Genomic DNA, 22,564 nt, shown 5'->3' with positions numbered 1-22,564 from the left:
GCCTCGTCACTCTGCCTTGAAGGGGGGGCTACAAGTACTCCTCTATAAGGAAGGTCTTAGAGGATTTGGCCTGCCAACAGTAACCGAACTAGGCAGTCTGGATCCTTCCACAGTACTTCTAGTATTGGCTACTAGAAACCATGTCAGTAGGGCTGTTTTGCTCAACAGTTTGGTCTAGTGTGTTTATCTGACTCCCTATAGCAAACAATATAGCATGGACGTCTCTAGTCTGACATACAGAAAAAGGTTACATTCACTGTATTCACAAAGAAAGTTGCTTCGTGTCTCCTTATAACTAACGCAAATTCAAATGTAAAAATACAACAGGACAAAACATGCAAGATAGACAAAACTTCATAATTTCAAATTACTGCTTCCTCAAATACAAATAAGTCTGTTGTTGCCATCTGAATATATTTACCTCCAAAATTTCAATAGATCAGTAATCAAGGACTAAACAGTTGTGATATTTTCCCATGTCAAGGTTAACATATTTCCCTGTTTCCTGTGTCAGTTGATATTAGAAGATGAAGAAACAGAATGTAATGAAGAAATAAAGTCTTACTCATCGAGCTCCTCTTCCTCGTTGTGTGAAGTGTCGGCATACAAGTACTTGCTCATGTCAACAGGCCGTACCCCTTTTCTCTGCTTGGGCTTTGGGGGTTCTGGGTCTGGCTGGGGGTCCATGTCCTGGTCTGGCTCCTCGAAGGGGTTCCCCGGGGGTGTATGGGTCTCTAATTCATCCGGCTCATTGAACGGATTTGAGGAGTCGTGGTCATAAAAGGAATCATCATCTAATCGCTTCTGTAAGACCGGCTGGGCAAGAGGCTCTGTTTGATGGAGAATAGAGAGTACTGACTGCATATACAACACATACTATACTGGTCATATTGTGTTTCTTTCAAAATAACTTGAGCCAGGAGTCAACCTGTGGATTCCCTTTGGATTATTTTATCAGGTCACAGGACCTTACAATGTAAGACACACATGCATGCCTACACAGCTGCGACTGAACAAAAAAATAGCGACCGTATCATCCCCAAAACAAATAAAATCGGTAAACCTTTGTAAAGCTTCAATACTGGTTTAATTTGATTAGGATTTCACACAAGAGATGTGGATGAATATATAAAAACCATGTCCACAAGAAAGCAAAATCCTAGACCTCACATTAAAGACAACTTAAACAAGCAACAAAATGGGGGCTTTATGAGTGGGGGAGCATGTCACTCAAAAACAAATAATCCACATTAATACACCTGGCTACTCAGGTGGTTGGACAAAATTATTGGTTTAGCCATCTGACAAACAGCATTGGAGCTCACCTGCTATTGTTACACGATTACACACATTTACAGTATGTGCATGTCCAAAACTTAAACTCGCGTTGCTTGTAATTCCACTGACACTCCTGAAATAAAGCTAAAATTTTTCTGTGGTAACAGTACTTGATAATAAAATCAAAGTCTAAAGCCAAGTCAAAATTGCTGTGCCGATAATATCCATCCACCACAATAAAATCAGACCGAACACATTTTTGTCACAAGCTGACAGTTAAACATACCCTCCTCGTCAGGATCACCAAATGGGTTGAGGTGGTTAGGATGAAGGTCGTCCTCAGGCTCATCGAAGGGATTGGTGCTCATGGCAGGAGGTGCTTCCTGATCCTCGTCTTCCAGGAAGTTCAGCTTGTTGATCAGCTCTGTTGCAACAGATTCCAACGTAGAGTCATATAAATGAACAACAATAATGAAGAAGAATGACATCTACAGTCAAAATAAACAGCAGCACACTTCCCAGAATGAAAAGAATAAAAATATTCACAAAACGAAATATACCAATATCTGCACTTTGGAGTGAACCACGGGCATAAAGACCAGTCCCTCCTGTATGTAATTCCTCTTGCTGGGCTGGGCTGCCTAACTTTTCAATGCTTCTCTGCCACCTCAGCCAATTTAAATGCATATACAACAGTGGCAATCTGGGAAAACTTGTGTGGCATGGAGGGCTACTGTGGGAGAGAGTGAAGGCAACATGAAGTTGCTATGGAGATCCTGGCTGGGGAGGCTAAGATTTGTCCACTTTATCTTTATCGTCCTCACTGTAGCTCAGTCGCATGCTACCAGGGTTCGGGTCAGTTTGAAAAGAGCGTAAATGGGTGTGAGGTAGATGCCAAGAAGTGCTATGAGAGAATCTGAGCAACGAGAAAAGGGCGCTGTGGTCTATTTGTAGCATGGCTATTTGAAGTGTGGGTAACTTTTAAGAGCTGCAGCACTCTTCCTTGCCTCTTACTGACAACATTACTGACATCATGACCCATTTCAGGCCATTGCATGTAAAGATGTGCATGGGTGTGTGTTTACATCTGTGTGTGTTCTGGAGTGCATCGTGGTTAGTCACCATCCAAGCAGAGCAACTTGGGGGTCCAAGTAGAGTTACTTCAGAACCCTCGAAACCCAAATAAGCACACTTGTGTTTTCCAGACACAGAACAATTGGAAAGCCTTTGTGTAAAATGCGAGGGTCCAAAATTAAATTTGGGGTTTGTCATGTATTACAAAAAGACAAGAGTATGCAGATTTATTTACAAGCAATGATTAGAGGTATTGACTGTAGTTAACTCTTAACTTCTGATGAATGAACTAGCCCACAAAACGATGTAGTTTAGTCTTCGTGACAATCTTTGCTCTGATTTATTCTGTCTTTACTTTTTACTCTATGTTACTCTCCCCCAACTTGACTGCATCTAACTTAGCAATGGATTACTTTGTCATTACTTTGACTACTTTGTCCTGAAAAGATGTTTTACTGTGTAAGAAGAGTTCATTGGGATACCTTTTACCTGGTTAGGTTCACTACCAACTGCAGTAAAAGAATTGAGAAGTTCACACTGTCAAAAACACAAAGAATAGGAACCGAAAGGATAAACACCTACTGATATGTTCACAACACCTTGTACAGCACATCACCACATAAACCAAAATAAACTGTAACACCACTTGACCACACCACGATCACAATACCAATGTCAACAAGGCTCGGGGTTGGGGGATTTGGGCCAAGGAGAAACAAAAAGAGAGCTAGAAAAGAAAGGATTAAGAAAAATAAATATATGGAAAGAAATTGTGGTAATGAATGGGAGGGTAGAAGTGACACAATGTTCACAAGATGATGAAAGAGTCAGAAAAACAGGAGGTGAAAGAAAGGTGAAAAAAGACCTTGGGAGGAAGCGGCAGGCTTAGCGGTTGCTTTGCGTGCTCGCTTAGGGACACCACCATCATCATCATCATCCCCATGTAAGCAGCTGAGGGCATTCAACTGGTTTACTATCTCTGTAAACGACAGGGCCATACAGGAAGGGAGGAAGGAAGAATAGCAGTGAACAAGGCAAAATAACACACCCCATCGAGAATATCCACACACATCCACTCACACATACGACCTCCATTTATTTGCATATAGATATACTGTACGTTTACAGAGTTGAACACAGTGCATATATTTCAGTGGGGACCCTCGTTTATGTTTGCAGTATTATTTTTATTGATAAACTAGCTAGCTAACTAGCTAGAAAGGTATTACCTGACTGATGTTATGTCGACAGATAAATACTCAATGTACATGATATTTGTGGACAGGGACATGTATGTAAAGGCTGTATTAGTATAACAGTATGGCTAGACAATCTACCTTCCGGTCTTAGAAAGCTTTACCAATTTTATACTGAGCACATACGAACAGGTAAAGGCTGAAAAAAAAAAAAAAAAAAAAAAAGCACACCTTTACTTTTTTTGTTTTTAAATTTTTTGAAAAGCTTTCACAGCTTAGGTCGCTAGCTGGTTACCTTGGTATGTAGCACCAAAGGACATCTAACACTCACTCACATGTCAGACAAATACTTACATACTGTACATACTCAAATACACACACAAAATATATTTTCATGGAGTTGTTTATAGTACATCCCTTTTAGGTGTAAAATATTCCCTTCTTATTATTTACAAATTTTATATAAAAGATAAAAAGAGAACACATGTTTTGCAGCGTATGTGTTTGTTAGCTTAGGGTTAGTATTGCTGGGGCATTTCGCTGGCTTGTTGAGTAGGTAGCATCCAAGGGAGGAATATGATAGTAGATGTTTTGGCAGCTTGGCCAGTCCTTGATTCAGAGACGCACGCTAGTGAATCGCTGTAGGCGCTCAATGCATATACATATAAATGAGACTAAGAGCAAGGAAGGGAAAAGAAAGGAGAGAAAGCATGAAGCTTAACATGAAGAGATGGTGCCTTGAAAAGTTGGATTAAGCAAACCAGGGAGCAGCGGAGCCCATACATTAGACCACAGAATGAATCCTCAACATGTACGTAGGAAGCCAAGCCATCGTCAGTCTACCAGTTCACCAACACAGGACGGAGGAAAAAGCAAAGAACAAGGGGTAAAGGGGAGAATAAAGCCTAAGCAACAGAAGAAGACCTGAGGCTGACAAAACATTGTAAATTAAGCTCATGAATTTAAAACTTCTGACTCCTTTGCATGAATGCAAGCATACACACACACACACACACTCACAGAAGCGTAAAGTTAGAGGGAAAAAATATCAATATAGAAGCAAGGTTGATGCCCCATGAAGCCTGGGTCTTGGTTATTCTGGGTGATTATTCAGGAGGATTGGAGATGTTGTCCCCCAAGTAAAGTTGTCAGTTTGGGATAATTCATCAAGACATTATGAATTAGTTTTTAATGTATGCTCACCAGCTAGCTGCCAAAATGACTGGTATAACAGACCGACTTACCGTTAACTGAGCTGACGCACAAAGAAATTGTTCACTGAAAAGTATGGTTGCTCACCAGTAGTAAACACACTACTGTTATGATGCCTAATGGCTGATCCCATCAAAGCAGTAATCTGGGTGACTTTGATCAGCTTCAGCTGGTTTATCTCTGATCTTACAAAACATATGTACATCCGTCACTTGTCAAAGAAATAAAAAGTGCTTTGTGCCCATTTTTACCTGTGATCTTAGCAGCCTTCTCCTCCTGGTTAACCCTGTTCTCCTCGTCCTCCTCATTCTCCTCCTCAAAGTCATCCAAGTTGCCAATATCTGCCTGTTTCATGCTCATCAGGCTGGCCAGGCTCTGCATGTCCTCATCACTGGACCATAAAAAACACACAATTCACACTCAGCCAAAGACGGAGAGGAACTTATGTTCAGAGAAACAGCACTCAAAACAGATAAAGCATACATATAATACACATATAATGTTTTTTTTTTTAAAAAGCACACTCTTAAGTGACTGAACCCAGGCCTATACATGTTTTATAAGGATAGAACCTAAATAGATGAACAACTACCAGAGATTAAAAGAGGAGAGAGAAAAGGCATAATGCATAAATGGATAAATGAATAATGAAAATGCATCAGCACTGTATTTTCCATGTGCCTGCTAGAAGACAGAAAAAAACAATTCAGCCCACAGTTCTCACTAACACAGCTGACATATAGCTAGATCACACATAGGGATTATGATAGATCTCTGTCCTTCTCCTTCTGTCTGTACCTCTTTCACTACTCATCCAATTCCTTACTTCAGACCTCCATCTCTACACCTTGCTGTCATAAACACCAAAGACTTCAACTTCACTCACTCATGTTTTAAACTTGTCTCTCATCCCCACTCAACAACTTCTCTCACCCTTCAACATCCAGACTTTGTTCACAGATACATTATTTCTATCACATTTCTACACTATTTCTTGTATTTTATTTAGTCTTGGCCACTCCCCCCTCAGTCTCTTGATACCACAGCTCCATCATAACCACTGTATTCTTCTCTCTGTTCTTTGTGTTTGGTGTTTCCCAGGCCCACAGGCTCATTTGAACTGCTGTGATGGAGTTTGTTTGTGTGTGGCCGACATCATTCCCCGAAGGGTTAACAAGGGTTACGCGCCATCGACCCGCCGTCAGCGCCACAACAAAAGCCTTGCTGCTCTACTCTCTCTTTGTGTGTGTGTGCGTTGTGTGTGTTTGTGTGTGTGTGTGTGTGCCTGTCTTAAAATGAAAGTTGTTGCTATCAAATTTGAATGAATGAGAAATGGCAAACATAGTAATTGAGGGTGTGGGTTGGTGGTATCAAAGAGGAATATGTGAGGATGAATGAAGAGCTGTACTGAATTAGTGACAGTGTGTGTGCGTATAAGTTACAATAACAAATGTGTGCACATACATTACAGTTGTCTATATTCTTAAACATTTTAACTATTAAAAAAAGGTGCATACAATAGATAAATTTCACTTTCAACCAAGACAGATAAGGGTGATGTGATTCCATAAAGAGCTGAGGACATCACATCTGGTATACATGTGCAAACCAAATTTCAATACCAGCATTTTTTCAAACATCTTTGGTTAGAAGTGGGATGAAAAAGAGCTGAAAGAGCTGGATTTTTAGAGTAGAGTCCAGTTTTAGTCTTTGGTAATGCTGTTTATACCAAATCCCTCACTGTTCACGATTATCTGTGCTGGTTAATGTAAGTGACTACAGTATCAACAAACTGCTGACTGTGGGTCACAATACAAAGCCAGTGTGGTCCAGCAGCAATTCAGGGACAGACTCAATGGCTGATATGTACCACTGGCTGTAGCTTTTGGTTTACATGAAATGTCACATATTAAAATAATTATCTGATTTTTGATTGGCATTTAACTTTGATTCTGATGACTCACTTTTGCAGCTGCCTTTGTAATTGTAATTTACAGTGGTTGCCGCCTGAACAGTGAAAACCCGTCTAACAGGGCATGAAGAAAACTTGTACTCAAACAGGAAGTCTCTGGAAGGATCCAGGCTTTGAACTAGCAAAGGAAAGAGTGGTTTCAAGTAAACCTTCTGCAACACTGACTAAAGAAAACAGGGATGGGATAACAGAGTAGTCCTGTTAAAAAAAACACTACAGGCTGAACAAAGGCCACCCGGAGGAATTTACACCTCAGAGAAGACAACAAAAGTGGAACATTATGACAATTATGCTCAATTAGAATGATGTAAAATCCCTGAACATGAACCAGATTCAATCTTATAAGAACTAAAAATTCAGCTGCTTTTTGACGCAGCCTATTCATTACTGAAAGTAAAGTTTAGACCTGCTGCGCGTCCATCTAAATGACTGGCAGTTCCATGTGTCAACATATGTTTATGATGGTATACAATATAGTAAACTGGAGCAAGAGCTCAGAAGCGGGACAAGAATCTGAACCAGGATTTGTTAAGAACAAGAATCAATAGGTTGGGTAGGATTCAGAATTCAAATTGTTAAAATCTCAACTCCACAGACTTACGTGGCCTTTCCCTCACGGAGGAAGATGCAGGAGAGGGAGAACTGCAGCGTGGCTGAGACCACCTTCTTCGACAGGGGCTTAAATTTGAGTTTGACATCTGTCTGTGTGGGCATTGGACTGGCATACTGTTTCATGTTTATACTGCTAGTGGCCAAGGCCTTCCTCCGCCCTGAAGGAGACTCCTGCAGAGGGAGAGAGAGAGAGATGAAGCACATTCAGGTGAATATAGGCCCATATTACTCAACTGGTGGAACATAACATTGACTCTGCAGGGATCGAACGGAAAACCAAGAGAAAAGAGGCATTTTTGTTTAAAGTGAGGATATTCTGCAAGACTTAGTTGGTACTGGTTAAATTTTTGTTCACTGTTTTACATACTATTTAGGGGAACACGTTTTTAAGGTTCAGTAAAGTGCAAATTAATTATAACACAAGGTACAAAATAATTCTTTTCATCACTACTAATGACTGTTTACAACACCCAGATAAAAAAAATGGTACATTTAGTCACTGTTGGTTGGTAAATTCAGAAAAAGCTATAACCAGTGCCCTCCTGCACTCTTCATTGTGAATTAGGTTGTAAAACCCTTCCTGATATTTCCTCAAGCCATTTTTTCTGTACATTTTTTCAGAGATGTGCTCTGGGTCAGGGGCTAACAGTCAAATTGGAATATGGGAATATGCCGCAGACCAGATGATAAGAGTTGTGGAATTGGTGACATGGACTTATGAGTGTCTGTGTGTGTGTGTGTGTGTGTGTGCACACACACACACACACACACACCATAATTGTGAGGACATTTTAGATGGTCCTCACAACTTCAAAGGGCTGTTTGAGGGTTAAGACTTGGTTTTAGGGTTAGGTAAGGGTTGGGGTTTGGCATTTATTTGTGATGGTTAAAGTCAGGATAAGGGACTAGGGAATGCATTGTGTCAACCAGTGTCCTGACAACTAAGGTAATACAAGTATCTGTGTGTGTATGTGTGTGTACACATGCCAACTGCTTACCAGAGGACAGTGTGTGACTTGTCACTGACTGCTAGATATGGAAACTAAACAGTTGGGGACATGCAAGCCTTTTGTCTGCCCTCCCCTCCAACAAAAACTGATGGGTTTTGTCTGTTGTAAGTCTTGCTCTGGAAGCCCCTAGCTGTCAGTGGGTAGCAGACTGGTTCACCTCCTTGCTGTGTTGATACCACTGACATACGATGTTCCTCTCCTCTGTTTTGCCTCCTCTGTTTTCACAGATTCTGTTTTTGTGACGGGAAACTGCCACATTATCCTGGTTAAATGATCTGCGTTCATTTGCATATGAGGAGAGAGTGATGTTAGAACCAAATCCAGCGTGAGGATCAGACACTGGTTCACAAGTCTCTTCACAGGCCATGTGGAATGAAAGCAGCAGGCAGTGGAAACACACATGCTCTCTCTTTAAATCTGTCTGATTCCTCTTGGTCTCTCCTTTTGTCTCTATTTCCCTGCATGGATGTCTAAAAACAGCATAGATAACTGTACACACACACACACACACACACACATATACAAACACACACACACACACACACACACACACACACACACACACACACACACACACACACACACACACCTACACCTATACCCACACACACACACACACACACACACACTTGTGTTATTATACCACAGAAAAATACCTTCTTGTCTCAGCTGTGAATCAAGCCCCGAGGATTCATCCTCTCATGTGCACAATGCCGAACAAAGCAGAGCAGCTAGCTCTCTTTCACACAACACCAGTTTGAGAGCAAATATACATATACATATACACTCTGGCGTGTACGGTTGATAAAGCGATACAAGTTCTTTACATTGCCTGTTTCCTGATGTCTTCACACACACAAACACACACACACCTCAGAGTCTTTGGCTCTGTGAGGAAAACTCAATCTCAGCCTTATCGCTGAGGACTGCAGGGTATTCAGTCACTCAGACACACACTCTCACTCACACACGCACACACACACAAACACAAACAAACAATCAAACATACCCACACAGAGTTAGTATCAGTACAGAGTGGTAAAGCTATAGGTAATATTGTGAGGAACTATGTTAGCTCCATAATAGGAAATAGAACTCCATGGGTCAGCTATAGGCGTACCACCACAGTGTGTAAATATATATGGTGACTTAAATTCTCACTATTCATAATAATTAAACATTACTAGTAATGATTGCTAATCAATGTGTATTCATAAAGTTGTGTCTCACTTACAAACAAAAAGCCATATTGTGATACAACCCAAAACCCTCGAGTATAACTCCACGGTTGGGTTTTCCTGCAGAAAATGTGATCACTTTTGTTTAGACTTTCTTGTTTTCTAAAACAAATGTCGTCCCATAGCTGAGTTTTGTTGTGTTGCACACACATAGCAACACCTCGGTAACTGCTAATATTTTTTGTTTTTTAATATTTTTTTCCTCAACTTGCTAGCAACACTATCGTGTGGTGCATTGGACTGTCTTCATCCCCATAATAATCACATAAAGGAAGCATTAAAAAGAATGACAGCAGTCAGCACCACACTGATTTTGCCATCAATGCGAGGTCTTAAAAACAGCCAGTAGACTAAATAATTGAATGACTGATTTATAACTAATTTAAAGTATGTAGTTAATGCCGGCTTTTATTCTTTTTGTGGGCGTTACAGGGCTGAAGAGCTCAGCAGTTGGCATGTAGAGGCAACAAGATCAAACAGAAGCTTGTCAATGAAATGTTGATGGTGTGAATCCCAGACCCGCTAAGGAAGGTTGTTAGGCAACAGACATCTTCCCTTACTCAGGAGCTACTGTCAAGGTGGATTTGGACAACATATAAAACCCAAAAGTGCTCTGGCAAAGATGAACAGATTCTGTTTCTCTAACCTTTATCCCTTTGTTTCTATATTGCCTTTCCATCCTTCCATATCCGACCAACATCCCACTGTACGTCTCATCTACCCCCCCATTCTTCAATCTCTCCCCATCTTTGCTTCCTCTTTACCACTTCGCTCAGACCAATAATTTAATAAAAAAAACTGCAGAAGAAACCAACCGACCAACTGACTAGCAAGGCCACTTGACATTTCGTGCTGACATTTGAGCCTTGTCGCTTTGGCTGGGGAACATAATGACGTATCATGGCCCCACCACCAACCTCTTCTTCTCAGCCCATCATGAGAAGAAGAAAAAAAACTCTCTCTCCACCTCTTATCTCTTTGCAGATTACACCCTGGCTATTATACTAAGCTAATGGCGCATGTAGATACTTTATGAATGAATTTGCCAAATGCACCAAACACTTAAGAAGAGGGGATTTAGCAAAAAGGAGGATGGGAAGGAAAGGTGCGAGGGGGGTCTCGAAAAATAGGAAATACTTAAGGATATGCAAATACCCTGGCGAAAGAATGGAATAACCGTTTCAACAAATTTGAGTAGGGGCAGCAAACAATGGAAATCTGCTCTATTTCCCTGGATGCTACTTGTCAATCAATGTGTGTGTGTGCTTATGTGTGTGTGTGTGTTTCAGAGAAAGTGGGAGGGGGGGTAAGTCAGGATTAGGGTGACTGGGAGGTTGTGACAATGTGTAAAATGAAAAGGAAGGACAATACAGAAGTTTAATTTATTACAGAGAGGATAGGACTATCAATATGCTCTCTCTTTCTGAGCCCAGAGAACGACTAAATATCTGTGTGTGTGTGTGTGTGTGTGTGTGTGTGTGTGTGTGTGTGTGTGTGTGTGTGTGTGTGTGTTTGTGTGTGTAGAAGGGGCACAGTGGGAGATAAGAGAAAAAAAGACAGGGAAAAAGAGAAATGGAAAGGAGGAGGGAGGGGTAATGGTTATATGCTGCCTCCTAGCTGCTTCTTTGCACAACTGCAGTGTATCATTAAAGACCAACAATTAACTGTAACTTACAGCTTTGTACAACACACATGGAAAGCACTAAAAAAAACATAAGAGCAATCAAACCTGCAACCTGCCAGAAGTTACTCTGCACTGCTTATTTTTGTCATAAATGGCGATGAATTACTTTCATTCAAGAGGGGTGTGTTTGTGTTAGTGTAGAGTGTGTATTAGAGTACCAGTCCTGCCCCTCTCCCCTGCTGCCAGCTGGCCCCGGATCGATCCACAGATGCTCCCCTGGTGGGGGGGCAGGGGTCAGGACAGGAGGGGTGCCCGGGGGTCCTGCTGAATCCCTCTGCCCCAAAATGCCAATGGGACGGGCCGGAGGAAGGAGGGGGTCGCTATCCTTTTGTCACTGAGAGATGGATTAATTAGACTGAGTGCTAAAAGAACCTGGCTTCTTTGTATAGACCTGGTCCGACACACACACACACACACACACACACACACACACACACACACACACACACACACACACACACACACACACACACACACACACACACACACACACACACACACACACACACACACAGAGTTGGGTAGTGATAGCACTTGATGAACAAAAAGAACAAGTGCCCAATACACACACACACATCAATCAGCTAATAGCTTTTTAACACAGGTCACCAGTCAATTGGTTTCTAATTTTAACAAACATGGTCGATGTTCCGTATTGATCCATATTCTACCACTTTTAATAACAATTCACAAATCAACATTATTTATTCCTATACTGACCATTTTCCTAAATTTCTATTGGAATGCCTGCAATGGTCAAAATTTTGACTGGGATGTACCTAATGGATAATTTCCCTGTCGATTAAACGGAAATTTAAATTTAGACTGTTCAACTAGTAGGGGATAGCGGTGGGGGAGGCCGGCTCTGGGTGGTCCCGATGGTCCACCGGCCTGCAGATGTGGCCGGTCCGACTGTGACACACAGTGCATTATCATTGTGTTTGTGAAAAATAGAGGAAGAGAGAGAGAAACAGGTAAGGAGGGAGGGGCTGAGCAAATCAATGTGCTGTGCACAGCTCTATGATGAAGCAACGGCACAAAACATTACATTAGAAATCTTTTGCGTTATTTTGAAAAGTGTCAAATTATTTTCGGTTTTTTATGAAACTGTTGCGGGACAAATTAGACTGGCAGGTTGCCACAGTCCAGGTAATTAAAAACACTCATATTGGTTTACCTAATGTGGCTAATGTTAGCAGTGCTAGCATCAGCAGCCTTCTTTCCTTGCACATTAAGTCCCCATGCCTGTGCTGAATGTGGTTAAGCCTTACTCCGGTCAGGTGATTATATGCCAGTTTATTCTGACATAGCCTGCATACAACCTTTCTACAACCATTCTAGATCAGAATACTGCCAATATTGCGCTTCCTTGTTTACAAAATCCGGGCACTAGCATTGGTAGAGGGGGGCTGCAGCCGCAGCTAGTGGTGGGCAGCTGCATAACATCTTAGATGCAACAGTTAAGCAGCGTTACACATTAATAAAATATTAATAATTAGTTTAACCAACTAGTATTTTTGGTGCCGACTACCGAGCGCAGCAAGGTTTAATTGTTTAGTTGACTATTCATGCACATCCCTAATTTTGACAATATGTGATAACTTTCACGTTCTGTTGTGCTCCCACCCTTTTTGGCAGTATGTATGGTACAACCCATTTGTCAATAGCTGAAGTGAGTGTGGTTATGTTTAGTTGTTGTTGGGGAAGATAAAAGATAAAAACATGGCTCTGGTACCACAACGATGATGATAAGTGATGAATCACTGGTACCACATCAAGCAGATGATTATCTGACTTAAGCCTGCTGCCACAAAACAAAACAATCCTAAACTGGGAGAAAAGGGACAAGCTGAGGTCAGTTACTCTCTGACTGCAGACCATGACTACACATATAAATAGTCACACATTTACTGTAAAATCATGGTAGTTTATGGTGATCAGCGGGACTATGGCAGATTGACCAGAGACAATGAATGTTCTTAGATGTCTCTGGATCATTCGGAATTCCCCTGTGTTTTATTTCCCTCTCTCTCTCTTCTTCCCCTCTTGTTATGAAATGTTATAACTGTAAAGCTATGTGAGCAAAAAACCTCAACCTCAAAGCGGATAATATGAACACTGAGGCTATAAATATTCCACCCCACACAAAACTGTACACAGGCCTTTGTAATTTGTATTAACATGGTTCAGAAAAAATAAAAGCCAAACTCAATCTACCCAACAGAATAACCCTGAGGTAGCACCGATTAGCCCTCTGCCCCGACACCCAAAATCAGCTGGCTCTGGTTGAATTCAGCAGTCAGCAGATTGGGGGGGGGGCACGGTGCTATTCCTCTCGCCTCAAGGTCACAGTTATTGGAAATGGAGACATCCAATGTGCTCACATCTCTCTTTGAATCCGCACACAATGGAGTGATTCCTCTGTGTCAATTTGGACTCCCCCCTGATAACTGATAAGGCAGGCCTTTTTACATACCACCTATGAATACCGCACTATAGGCGTTATAGACACACACACACACAGATTAAGACCAATTTATTCATCTGCTATTATAAGTGAGGATTTATTTTTTTTCCCCAAGCAGTGTGTATGTGTATGTATTTTAAAGGCAACAATGGACATAAAAAGGCATGCAATGCTATCACTGCAGTTATGTGAATTACAATGACAATGGTCTTAATAATGGAATGAACTGTGCAAATGGCTTTCATGTGTATTGTCACATGGACACACACACACACACACACACACACACACACACACACACACACACACACACACACACACGCACACGCACACACAGAATTTCTCTCTCACACATTGACACACAAGTAGAAAAGAAAAAAAAAAAAGGACCACAGGATTTCTCTTCACCAGAACCACCTTGTGGATCAGACTGAACTAACACCCCCCAAAATGGAAACTTCTATCGCTGACCAACACCTTGTCCCTGGGGAGGATGTGAACAACAACAAAAAAAATACAAACAGTCAAAGGAAAGTGAGAGAAGGAAGTGAGTGAGGAGAGCGAGAGAAGAGCGATTAGTCATAGCAAGTGCAGGAATAGGCTTGTTTTAACGGAAAGGACAGTATATTACAGGACGGTGTGTGCCATATATGGTTTAATGTGATTCTGAGCTCTCGATACACTGAGTCCTTTCTGTGTAACACTAAGATACTGAAAATGGGACAGACTGACATGCAGACTCCTGCTCGCTACAGCAACTATACTTATGAGTAAAGAAACTAAACGTACACAGTTAAAAACAATAACAACAACTCTGTACAACAGGAAAAAAAACCTCACAACTGGTCTGAAATCACATGAAGACTTAATGAAGAGGGTCTAAAGATAGGCTTCGACGTGAACAAATATCTGTGAGAAAGACGCACAATACCAACTACCACTATACTAGCTCAAGAGTAGCCATTTTGTTGGCTGAGTCTGACCTCTGACCATAACAATTTCACAGGTTTTTTCTTTGATTAAATTAGTCCTTCATATTCATGAAAAGGCAGATTTACCAATTATCAAATTTCTAGTTGAGACCTGTATGTCTCCAGCATTTTTGCAGGATATGGTAAAAAAAAAAACACTGTTTGAAACGAACAAAACGCTGCAACATTGCCACCTTGCAACAGAGAGGACAATTATTTGCTAAAATGTACACATTAGTACCTAAAAAAAAAAAGGTATCAAGTGAGCAATGGAAATCCCTGGTATTATGCTTAATGGCATCACACTGTAAAACTTGTGACATTATCTCTCTTGCTTCTCAAGCCAATATTCTTGAGTCTCTTGGTGTTTGCCAGGCAACAGACTCCAGTTATCACACATATTAATTAATTAATAATAAGCTAACAGAGAAAACGTGAGTGTGTGTGTGTTTTTGTGTGTATTTGTAAATGTCTGTCTATGGTTATGCGGATAAATTTTTGGTTTTTCAATCACTGTGAGGCCATTTTGGCTGGTCCTCACAACTTCAAAGAGCTGTTTGAGGGTTAAGACGTGGTTTGGGCTAGAATTAGGTTTAGGGTTAGGGTTTGGCATTTATTTGTTATGGTGAGGGTTAGGGTAAGGGGCTAGGGAATGCATTATGTCAACAAGTGTCCTCACAATCATATAAGTATAAAATTTGCGTGCGCGCAACGTGTGTGTGTGTGTGTGTGTAAAAGAGAGAGAAGAGAGGGATGGGTGTAGAGCTGGAGAGCAAGAGAAAGTCAGAGAGAGGAATGCCTTTAATGCAGGGTTGCCTCTGATGTCAACAGATGAAAGGAGGAGAGTCACAAACCAACCAGCCCTTAAAAAGGCCTAATCCTTACTGGGAGAGAAGAGCTGTTTAATTGGGGAGTAACCTATTGCTAGCTTGTAACACAGAGCCAAACACACACATACATTGACTGGAGAACTGCAATATATCAGAGGTTCAACAGCATTAATGAAACGCCCTCCATAAAAAGTCAGCAGATTCAAGAGCAGTCCCTCTAACCACAAAAAAAAAAAAAAAAAATCATTTGACTTCCCTGACCTTGCCAGTGAGGACACTGTAATGTTAGCACATAGTAATGTTTAAGTCATTACTATTTTCTCTGTTTATTATGAGTACCTAGGACAGAGACGCACCCGACAGACACTTGATACCACGAGCATTGTTGTAGCTACACTGGACATTTACATTAAACCTATTGAGTTTGAATAAACACCAGACAGACTTATGTGGAAACAGATTTAAATGAATGCATTAAAAGGAGACCCATTAAAGCAATCCTGCAGCATGGACAACTTATTTACATTACAAAACACCTGCCGGTTGACTTCTAGCTATAATGAGAACATTCGTCTGTGTAAACACTGGGGCTGCAACAAAAAAATTATTATGGCATTTTTGATTAATTGTTTAATTAATAGAATGACAAACAGTGAAAGATGACCATTAGAATTTTCAAGAGGTCTTTAAATTGCTTGTTTTGTCCAACCAACAGATCCAAACCCAAAGATATTTAATTTACAGTTATATAAAACAGAGAATTGCAGAAAATCCTCAGTATTGAGAATCTGGAAGCTAATCTGTGGAATGTTTGCTTGATAAATGACAATTACTGGATCACAACTGTTGTCGATTTTTTTGTGGAACACCTAATCGCCCAATAATTTTAACACAAGAGATGGTTCCACAGCTTTTCTAATTAGTCTGCATCATAATTCACCACCAGCGAAAATGCTTAGATGGACACCAAGCCAGTATCTCATGTCCTCTCTTTCTCCCTTCATCTCTGTCCCTCCCACCCTGCCTCCCTCTCTCTCGTCTTATCGGTGTGTCCAGGGTGCCCTCCTCTCTTCAACTCTCCGGGTCTTTCTTTTGGGTGGCCCACACACACTCAGACCCAGAGCATGCACTTCAGACAGGGGGCTAATGGGAAAATAAATTACCAGCAGGCAAAAGCCCTGGCTCTGCACTTCTGCTGGAGAAAGAGAAAGGGACATGGGGGGGGTTTGGAAAGAGAGAGAGAGTGGAAGGAATGAAGAGTAGAAAATACAGAAATGAAAGACAGAGAGGTGGATAGCAAAGAGACTGATAGAGAAGTCATGAGAAGGGAAAAAGATGGAGAAGAGAGGGAGGGCGGTAAGGGAAAAAGAAAGACAGAGCCAAGAGGGGGAGAGAAAGAGGGAGGTAGAGATAGGTCCACAGGATTATAGCTAGAGTTCACTCCTGGTGTATGAAGTGCCTGCTCATCACTTTTCCTGCCATTTCACCACCTCTGGCCATCGTTAAGGCCTAAAATGGCCAATAACATCACCACATACACTCACATCCATGGAGCCAACACCCCCTGCTACCCTGTCTGGGATTGATTACTCCCTCTGCATGAGGCAGTAGTTCACATATCAGGATGGAGGATTCACCCCGGTTGCGGGCACTGGTGGAGGTATGTGTGTCCAACAAAATCTATGTGTACATGTAATAAGTTTGACAGAATTGATAGACATGAAAAAGGGGTGAGGTAAGTGGGGCGTCGACCCATGTTTGAGTGATTGTGTGTGTGTGTGTGTGTGTGTCTGTGTGTGTGGAGGTGTGTAACCGAGGGAATGACAGTAGTGGCCGACCACCCAAGCTCTTGTGAGCTTTTGCCTCATTTTATAGCACACACTCTTCCACAAAGACACACATCTATTGTAGAAAACTTCACCAGTAAGGCAGGAAATATATTGCAGACAAAATCTGCCTCAATTTTTCAATTAGCAAAGCAAGAAAAAAATCCTCTGGCAGGCACAAACAAATAGTGATACTGGCTTTTAGTCATGGAACAGTTATGAAGACTGTTAGAAAATGCTTTCTTGTTTATTATTATTGATTGGACCTTTCACGGAGTTCTCTTTTCTGCCCATTTACACTCACTTTACCCACAAAATTTTTATTTAAGCATCTGTTTTCATTTTAAGGTAGGATTAAACCTCTACATGGTTACCACGACACGCACCTATAATAATTAATATAATGATGAATTTCCATGAAATTTCAATATTACCTAATTTCTAATAAAGTATTATTATGACCGTTCGGTGATACTGATCCCATCTTGTTTTAGCATCACTACCAGGTAACAGAGCAGAGGATGCTAACACTTCGTTTGATCAAATTTTCAACAAGATCTCAAGACTGGAACCTCTATATTTCAGGGATATCAAATAATGATTTCCAGGTAAGACAACGTAGGGATTTTTTTGGAATCAGAATCTCCATATCCACTCAATTCTCACTTTAAGGATCTGTTTGTTTTAGCCTTTTAAGGCAGGCTGCTGAGATCTGACAGAGCTATGATAGGGCCCTAATCCAGAGCAAAGCTGATTTGCTTAAGGGGGAGGGGGGTTAAGATGGCCTGTGACAAGAAACAATTGCCCCAAGTGAGAGTCTGCCTCTCTCCCACCCTGCTCCATGACAAAGGTGTACTCTCCATGCTAAGTGACAAATCTGGGGAGACAAAGAGCATTAGCAGGGTGATGCTCTGCTTCAGTGCCTCTGATTGTGGCCAACTCAAAGAGAATCTAATATGGATTTTAAAAAAAGGAGAGGGAGAGATTAGAATGAAAGAGAAACAATGAACACCTTCTACCAAGGGGGAATTAGTGGAGGGATTGGATAAGGAGCTGGTGTGCCTTAGTGTGTGTGCATGTGTATGCGTGTGCATGGGTGAGTGCTTGTTCTTTGAAATTCCTTTTTCCACGAAAGAACAATAGGGTTCCCCAATTCTGTTGATGTGCATTCTGTTTATGTGCATTTATATGTGAGACACACTCACTAAAAACACATACAGCTCCCTCTCATATCTAAATATGTACATCGTGGATAAGCCATTTCGTCTATGATGCTTTTCGATGCGACTTTGGAATGGTGACACAGGAGAATAACCCTTAACTTACAGGTTCATACATGACTAATAACCAATAAGCATTAAAGCAGTCATAAGGGCCGCCATACTGCCTCCTCTGGCATTATACTCAACTCATAACACAAGGGTTTCCTAAAAGGACATTTAAAACAGAGGCGCTAAGTACTATGCAATAGGGCTGTCAGGTTTTATTCAAAATTCGAACATTCGTTCGAATGTGAGTGACAGTATATGGACTGTGTTCGAATTAGTTTAAACATATTATGTGCCAGTTCGAATTTGACTGACAGCCCTAATATGCAAACAATGTTAGAGATTTTGTTTGTAATGATATTCTTTTACAATATTTATAAGCTAATTTTGACAAGTGACACATCTGATATCAGCACCACTCTCACGGTGGGAATGTGTCCTTCACTACATCTCATCAACACACACGGTTGTACTCCAAGTACAGATTTATATCCCAAACAGAGACAGAGACATGTTTGGGGATCAGTCTAACTGTCAGTGGCTGGCTTAGCACTGGCATCAGAGCACATCACAAGACCCTATTCATTGCCACTTAGCAGAACAGTTGCCTCAGTTTGCCAGAAACTGTGTGTGTGTGTGTGTGTGTGTGCCTGTGTTCACTCCCTAAAATGCTCATACACAAACACACACACTTGCACGTACTCACTATGAGCGGATCTTGAGGAGATAGTGTCAAACGAGTCACCCTACACACAAGTTTAACCTAAGTTCATCACATATGCCTCTGTGCATGTACACACATCATCTATCACCACCACCACCACCACCACCCACACACGTATCTACCAAGCAAACTACCAGCCCACGCAGGCCCAGCAGGTCAAGCTTGTGGATAAACAGGGGGATTTGCAGGGCCAGTGTTTTGCGGGCCACACAGGCCTGTCTCCATCGCGAGCAGCCATCTTAAGTCGCACACAGGAAAAATAAATAACCCAGAAATGGAGATAATAACTGTTCCGCTGTCTTTGTCAAATCGCGCCTCACGTCGCACCAGAACTGTCTGACCACCCATCATCGCCATGTAACACATGACACCAAAAACAAGATGAGATGAGGATGAGGACAGGGAGGAAAAAGTCGGATTAGAGCCGACTGAGGAGAAGGGCAGGTGACAGGATATGTAGCCATGAAGTGATAGAGGATGACCTCAGAGATGACTGATAACAGAGGGTGTGGCAGCCAATAACGATGAGATATCAGGACTGTAGCTTTCAAAAATGGAAAGTAGAAAATGGCAACATAGTAGTAAAGAAATAATGGTTCAATAAATCATTCAAGAAAACTGGAGCTTGTATGTCAACATTCATCAATATGTAAAACAAATTCCACAAATAAGTTAAGCTTATGACTTCATTTTGTATAATGTTCTGCAACTTTAGGGGCTGCAGGTCAGCACTGGATATGCAGCTACACATCTGGTTTTGCAATCGCAAAACAACTCAGAGAGAGAGTCAATATGTGGCGTGGCGTTTACAAATACAAGTCAACAAATAACACACCTTGAACAAATCGCATCTCAGTCTACCGCCTTCCTTCACTGCTTTGTCTCACTCACCTCCTCCTCCTTACCTCCCAGCCTCTCCTTCCCCGTTCACTTCACTGTTGCTGGTTCAGAAATCATTTTTCCACCAGCCTAAAAAAAAATAAAACCCTGACACAGTAGACACCTCTGCTGAACCTTGCCAGCATTTGCGTTTGTAGGTGAATGTGCGTGTGTGAGTCAGTGTGTGTCTTCTGGGTCAGCCCGGGGACAGGAGGCAGTAACAGGAGGAGGGGGTACAGACTGTGTCCTAGACTGGCACAAGCCCGCACACAGTGAACAGGTCGCTCCTGCAGGGCCCAGACAGGCCTGGCCTGGCAGAACAGCCAGCCTCATAGTGTAACAGAAATAAGCTTCCTTTGAGGTAGTATTCTACTCCCAGATATTTTTCATTGAAATAAATACCCGTTTTTCTACCCTCTATTGCTATCTCATAAAACAATGTCATATTTGCTGTTTTGTGTCATTTTAAACATTCACTGATAGCTGATGATAGATATGGCTGTAGTGACAATCAGTAAACTTCAGGAACACTGGGAATAGTTGATGTGCATTATAAACCTATAAATAAATATTTGCTGTTTTAAACACCCAGTATAAGGTAGGTCTGTCTTAGAAAAATGCTACGTTATGTAGATGGCCATTTGTTTTTTCCTGTATGGTATTCATTAAAAGAACTGATCAGTTAGCATGAGCAGCAACAACCACCATGGCTAAAAAGACAGTGGAAAGGAGGACACATACAGGGACACAAACTTCATTAGAGGACAGTACTGTAAAAAAGTTTTATTTAACTTAGTTTGTCTTTTGTTTTGAGGAGCATAAAAGTTGTGTCTGTGTAGACTGTGACTTCCGGGTCCCTTCATTTGCAGTTCAGTATTCAACATCTGATTGATAACACACTACATTAATTTTGGTGGGGGTCGACTGCCGGCCTAAAGCTCTTGCCACCTGGACACGATGCGTTCCCCAGCTTTTGCCAGTCAATCACAAGATCTCACCTTGTTTAGGCATGTTACTGTGACACTCTTAACACTTTAATGTGTCTAGTGTGTATTTCACAGTAGTAAGATGCATCATCCATTAAAGTTTTGCCAAAATAATGGTATGAATGAAGACAGCACTGATCCACAGTTTATAACAACATCTCAAGTCACAACACACACACACACACACTAATTTGGGTTGTTATCGTGTGAAGGCAACACATGTGGAAAGAAAGGATGTTTTTGAGGTGACACATGTGTTTTGATGTTTATTTTGGGGGTCAAGCGTCACACTGTATGAACCAAAACAAAAACCTGCTTGGGCTGGTTTAGACTCGGCGTGTGTGTGTGTGCTAGAAATGTATCTATATGTGTCTGTGTATGTGTGTGACAGGATGCGAGTGTGTCTGTGTGTGAGATTATGTGCTGTATGTGTACACACGCTGTGAGTCGGTGTGTGTGCCTGTGTGTATATGAAAGACAGACACTGTGTGTATGAGATGATGTACATGGGTAAATGTGATTGTGTGTGTGTGTGTGTGTGTTTGCTGCAGTGTCTGGTGACATCTGCTGTCTTGTTGGCTGGGAGTGGAGCGCAGCGGGCTGCAGGAGCCTCAGACTAAGGAGATGAAAGCCGAGGTCACAACCTGGACCAATGGGACAAGACACACTCACTCACACAACACACAAACACAAACACAAAGTCACACATGCAAACGTAAAGACAAACACACATATTCGCAAAAAAAACCAAAAACATACACAGACTGTATTCACATGGCAAACACACACACACACACACACACACACACACAGCATGATGGGGAGCATACAAGAACATAAGGACGAGAGACTAAAGAGTGAACAGTGCAAGGATAAAACAGTAAAGCAGAGAAAACAATACAAAGAGACTAAATGTAAAGCTACACACAAACACAGAGAAAGAGAGAGAGAGAGAGAACAGAGTATGAAAAGGATGCACGTAAGCAAAGAAGCAAAGCCCCACATTGTCAGGGGCAACAGTTTAATCAGTTTAATTAACAAACACATGCATGTATGCATGTAAGCAAAAACACATACACACACAAAGACAGAAGATATGGTGTGCGCCCAGCAATAGTGTGCCAAAACTGTACAGAGCAGAAGTTGCCTGTGTGTATGAGCGAATATGTGTGCTAGAGGAGATATATGGATTGATATATTATGGTACAAGTTTAAAAAGGCATGCATTTTAATGTATGTCAATTATTTTTTCGTTAAGCCAATTAACCTTTTAATCTATTAAAAAAAAAAAAAAAAAAAAACATCAGAAAATAATGAAAAATGCTCCAACACTAGTT

The 22,564-nt window shown here is 41.4% G+C and overlaps 1 protein-coding gene across 7 annotated transcripts in view; it reads right to left on the bottom strand.

Moving 5' to 3' along the window:
* The window catches only part of ehbp1 (EH domain binding protein 1), a 150,247-nt gene that overhangs the window by 95,998 nt on the left and 31,685 nt on the right, over positions 1-22,564 (bottom strand). For 5 of the 7 annotated variants that reach the window (XM_040139339.1, XM_040139342.1, XM_040139343.1 and 2 more), the window contains exons 6-10: positions 7,334-7,515; positions 5,012-5,151; positions 3,218-3,331; positions 1,565-1,702; positions 566-830 (exon numbers count right to left, since the gene is read on the bottom strand). In XM_040139339.1, coding sequence (XP_039995273.1) covers positions 566-830; positions 1,565-1,702; positions 3,218-3,331; positions 5,012-5,151; positions 7,334-7,515 — 839 coding nt within the window. The remainder of the gene's footprint in view (positions 1-565; positions 831-1,564; positions 1,703-3,217; positions 3,332-5,011; positions 5,152-7,333; positions 7,516-22,564) is intronic. The other 2 variants (XM_040139340.1, XM_040139345.1) reach the window with 1 other exon arrangement.

This window comes from Xiphias gladius, chromosome 11 (assembly GCF_016859285.1).
Source record: "Xiphias gladius isolate SHS-SW01 ecotype Sanya breed wild chromosome 11, ASM1685928v1, whole genome shotgun sequence".
Lineage (NCBI taxonomy): Eukaryota > Metazoa > Chordata > Actinopteri > Istiophoriformes > Xiphiidae > Xiphias > Xiphias gladius.
This window is presented reverse-complemented; position numbering and strand designations above follow the sequence as displayed.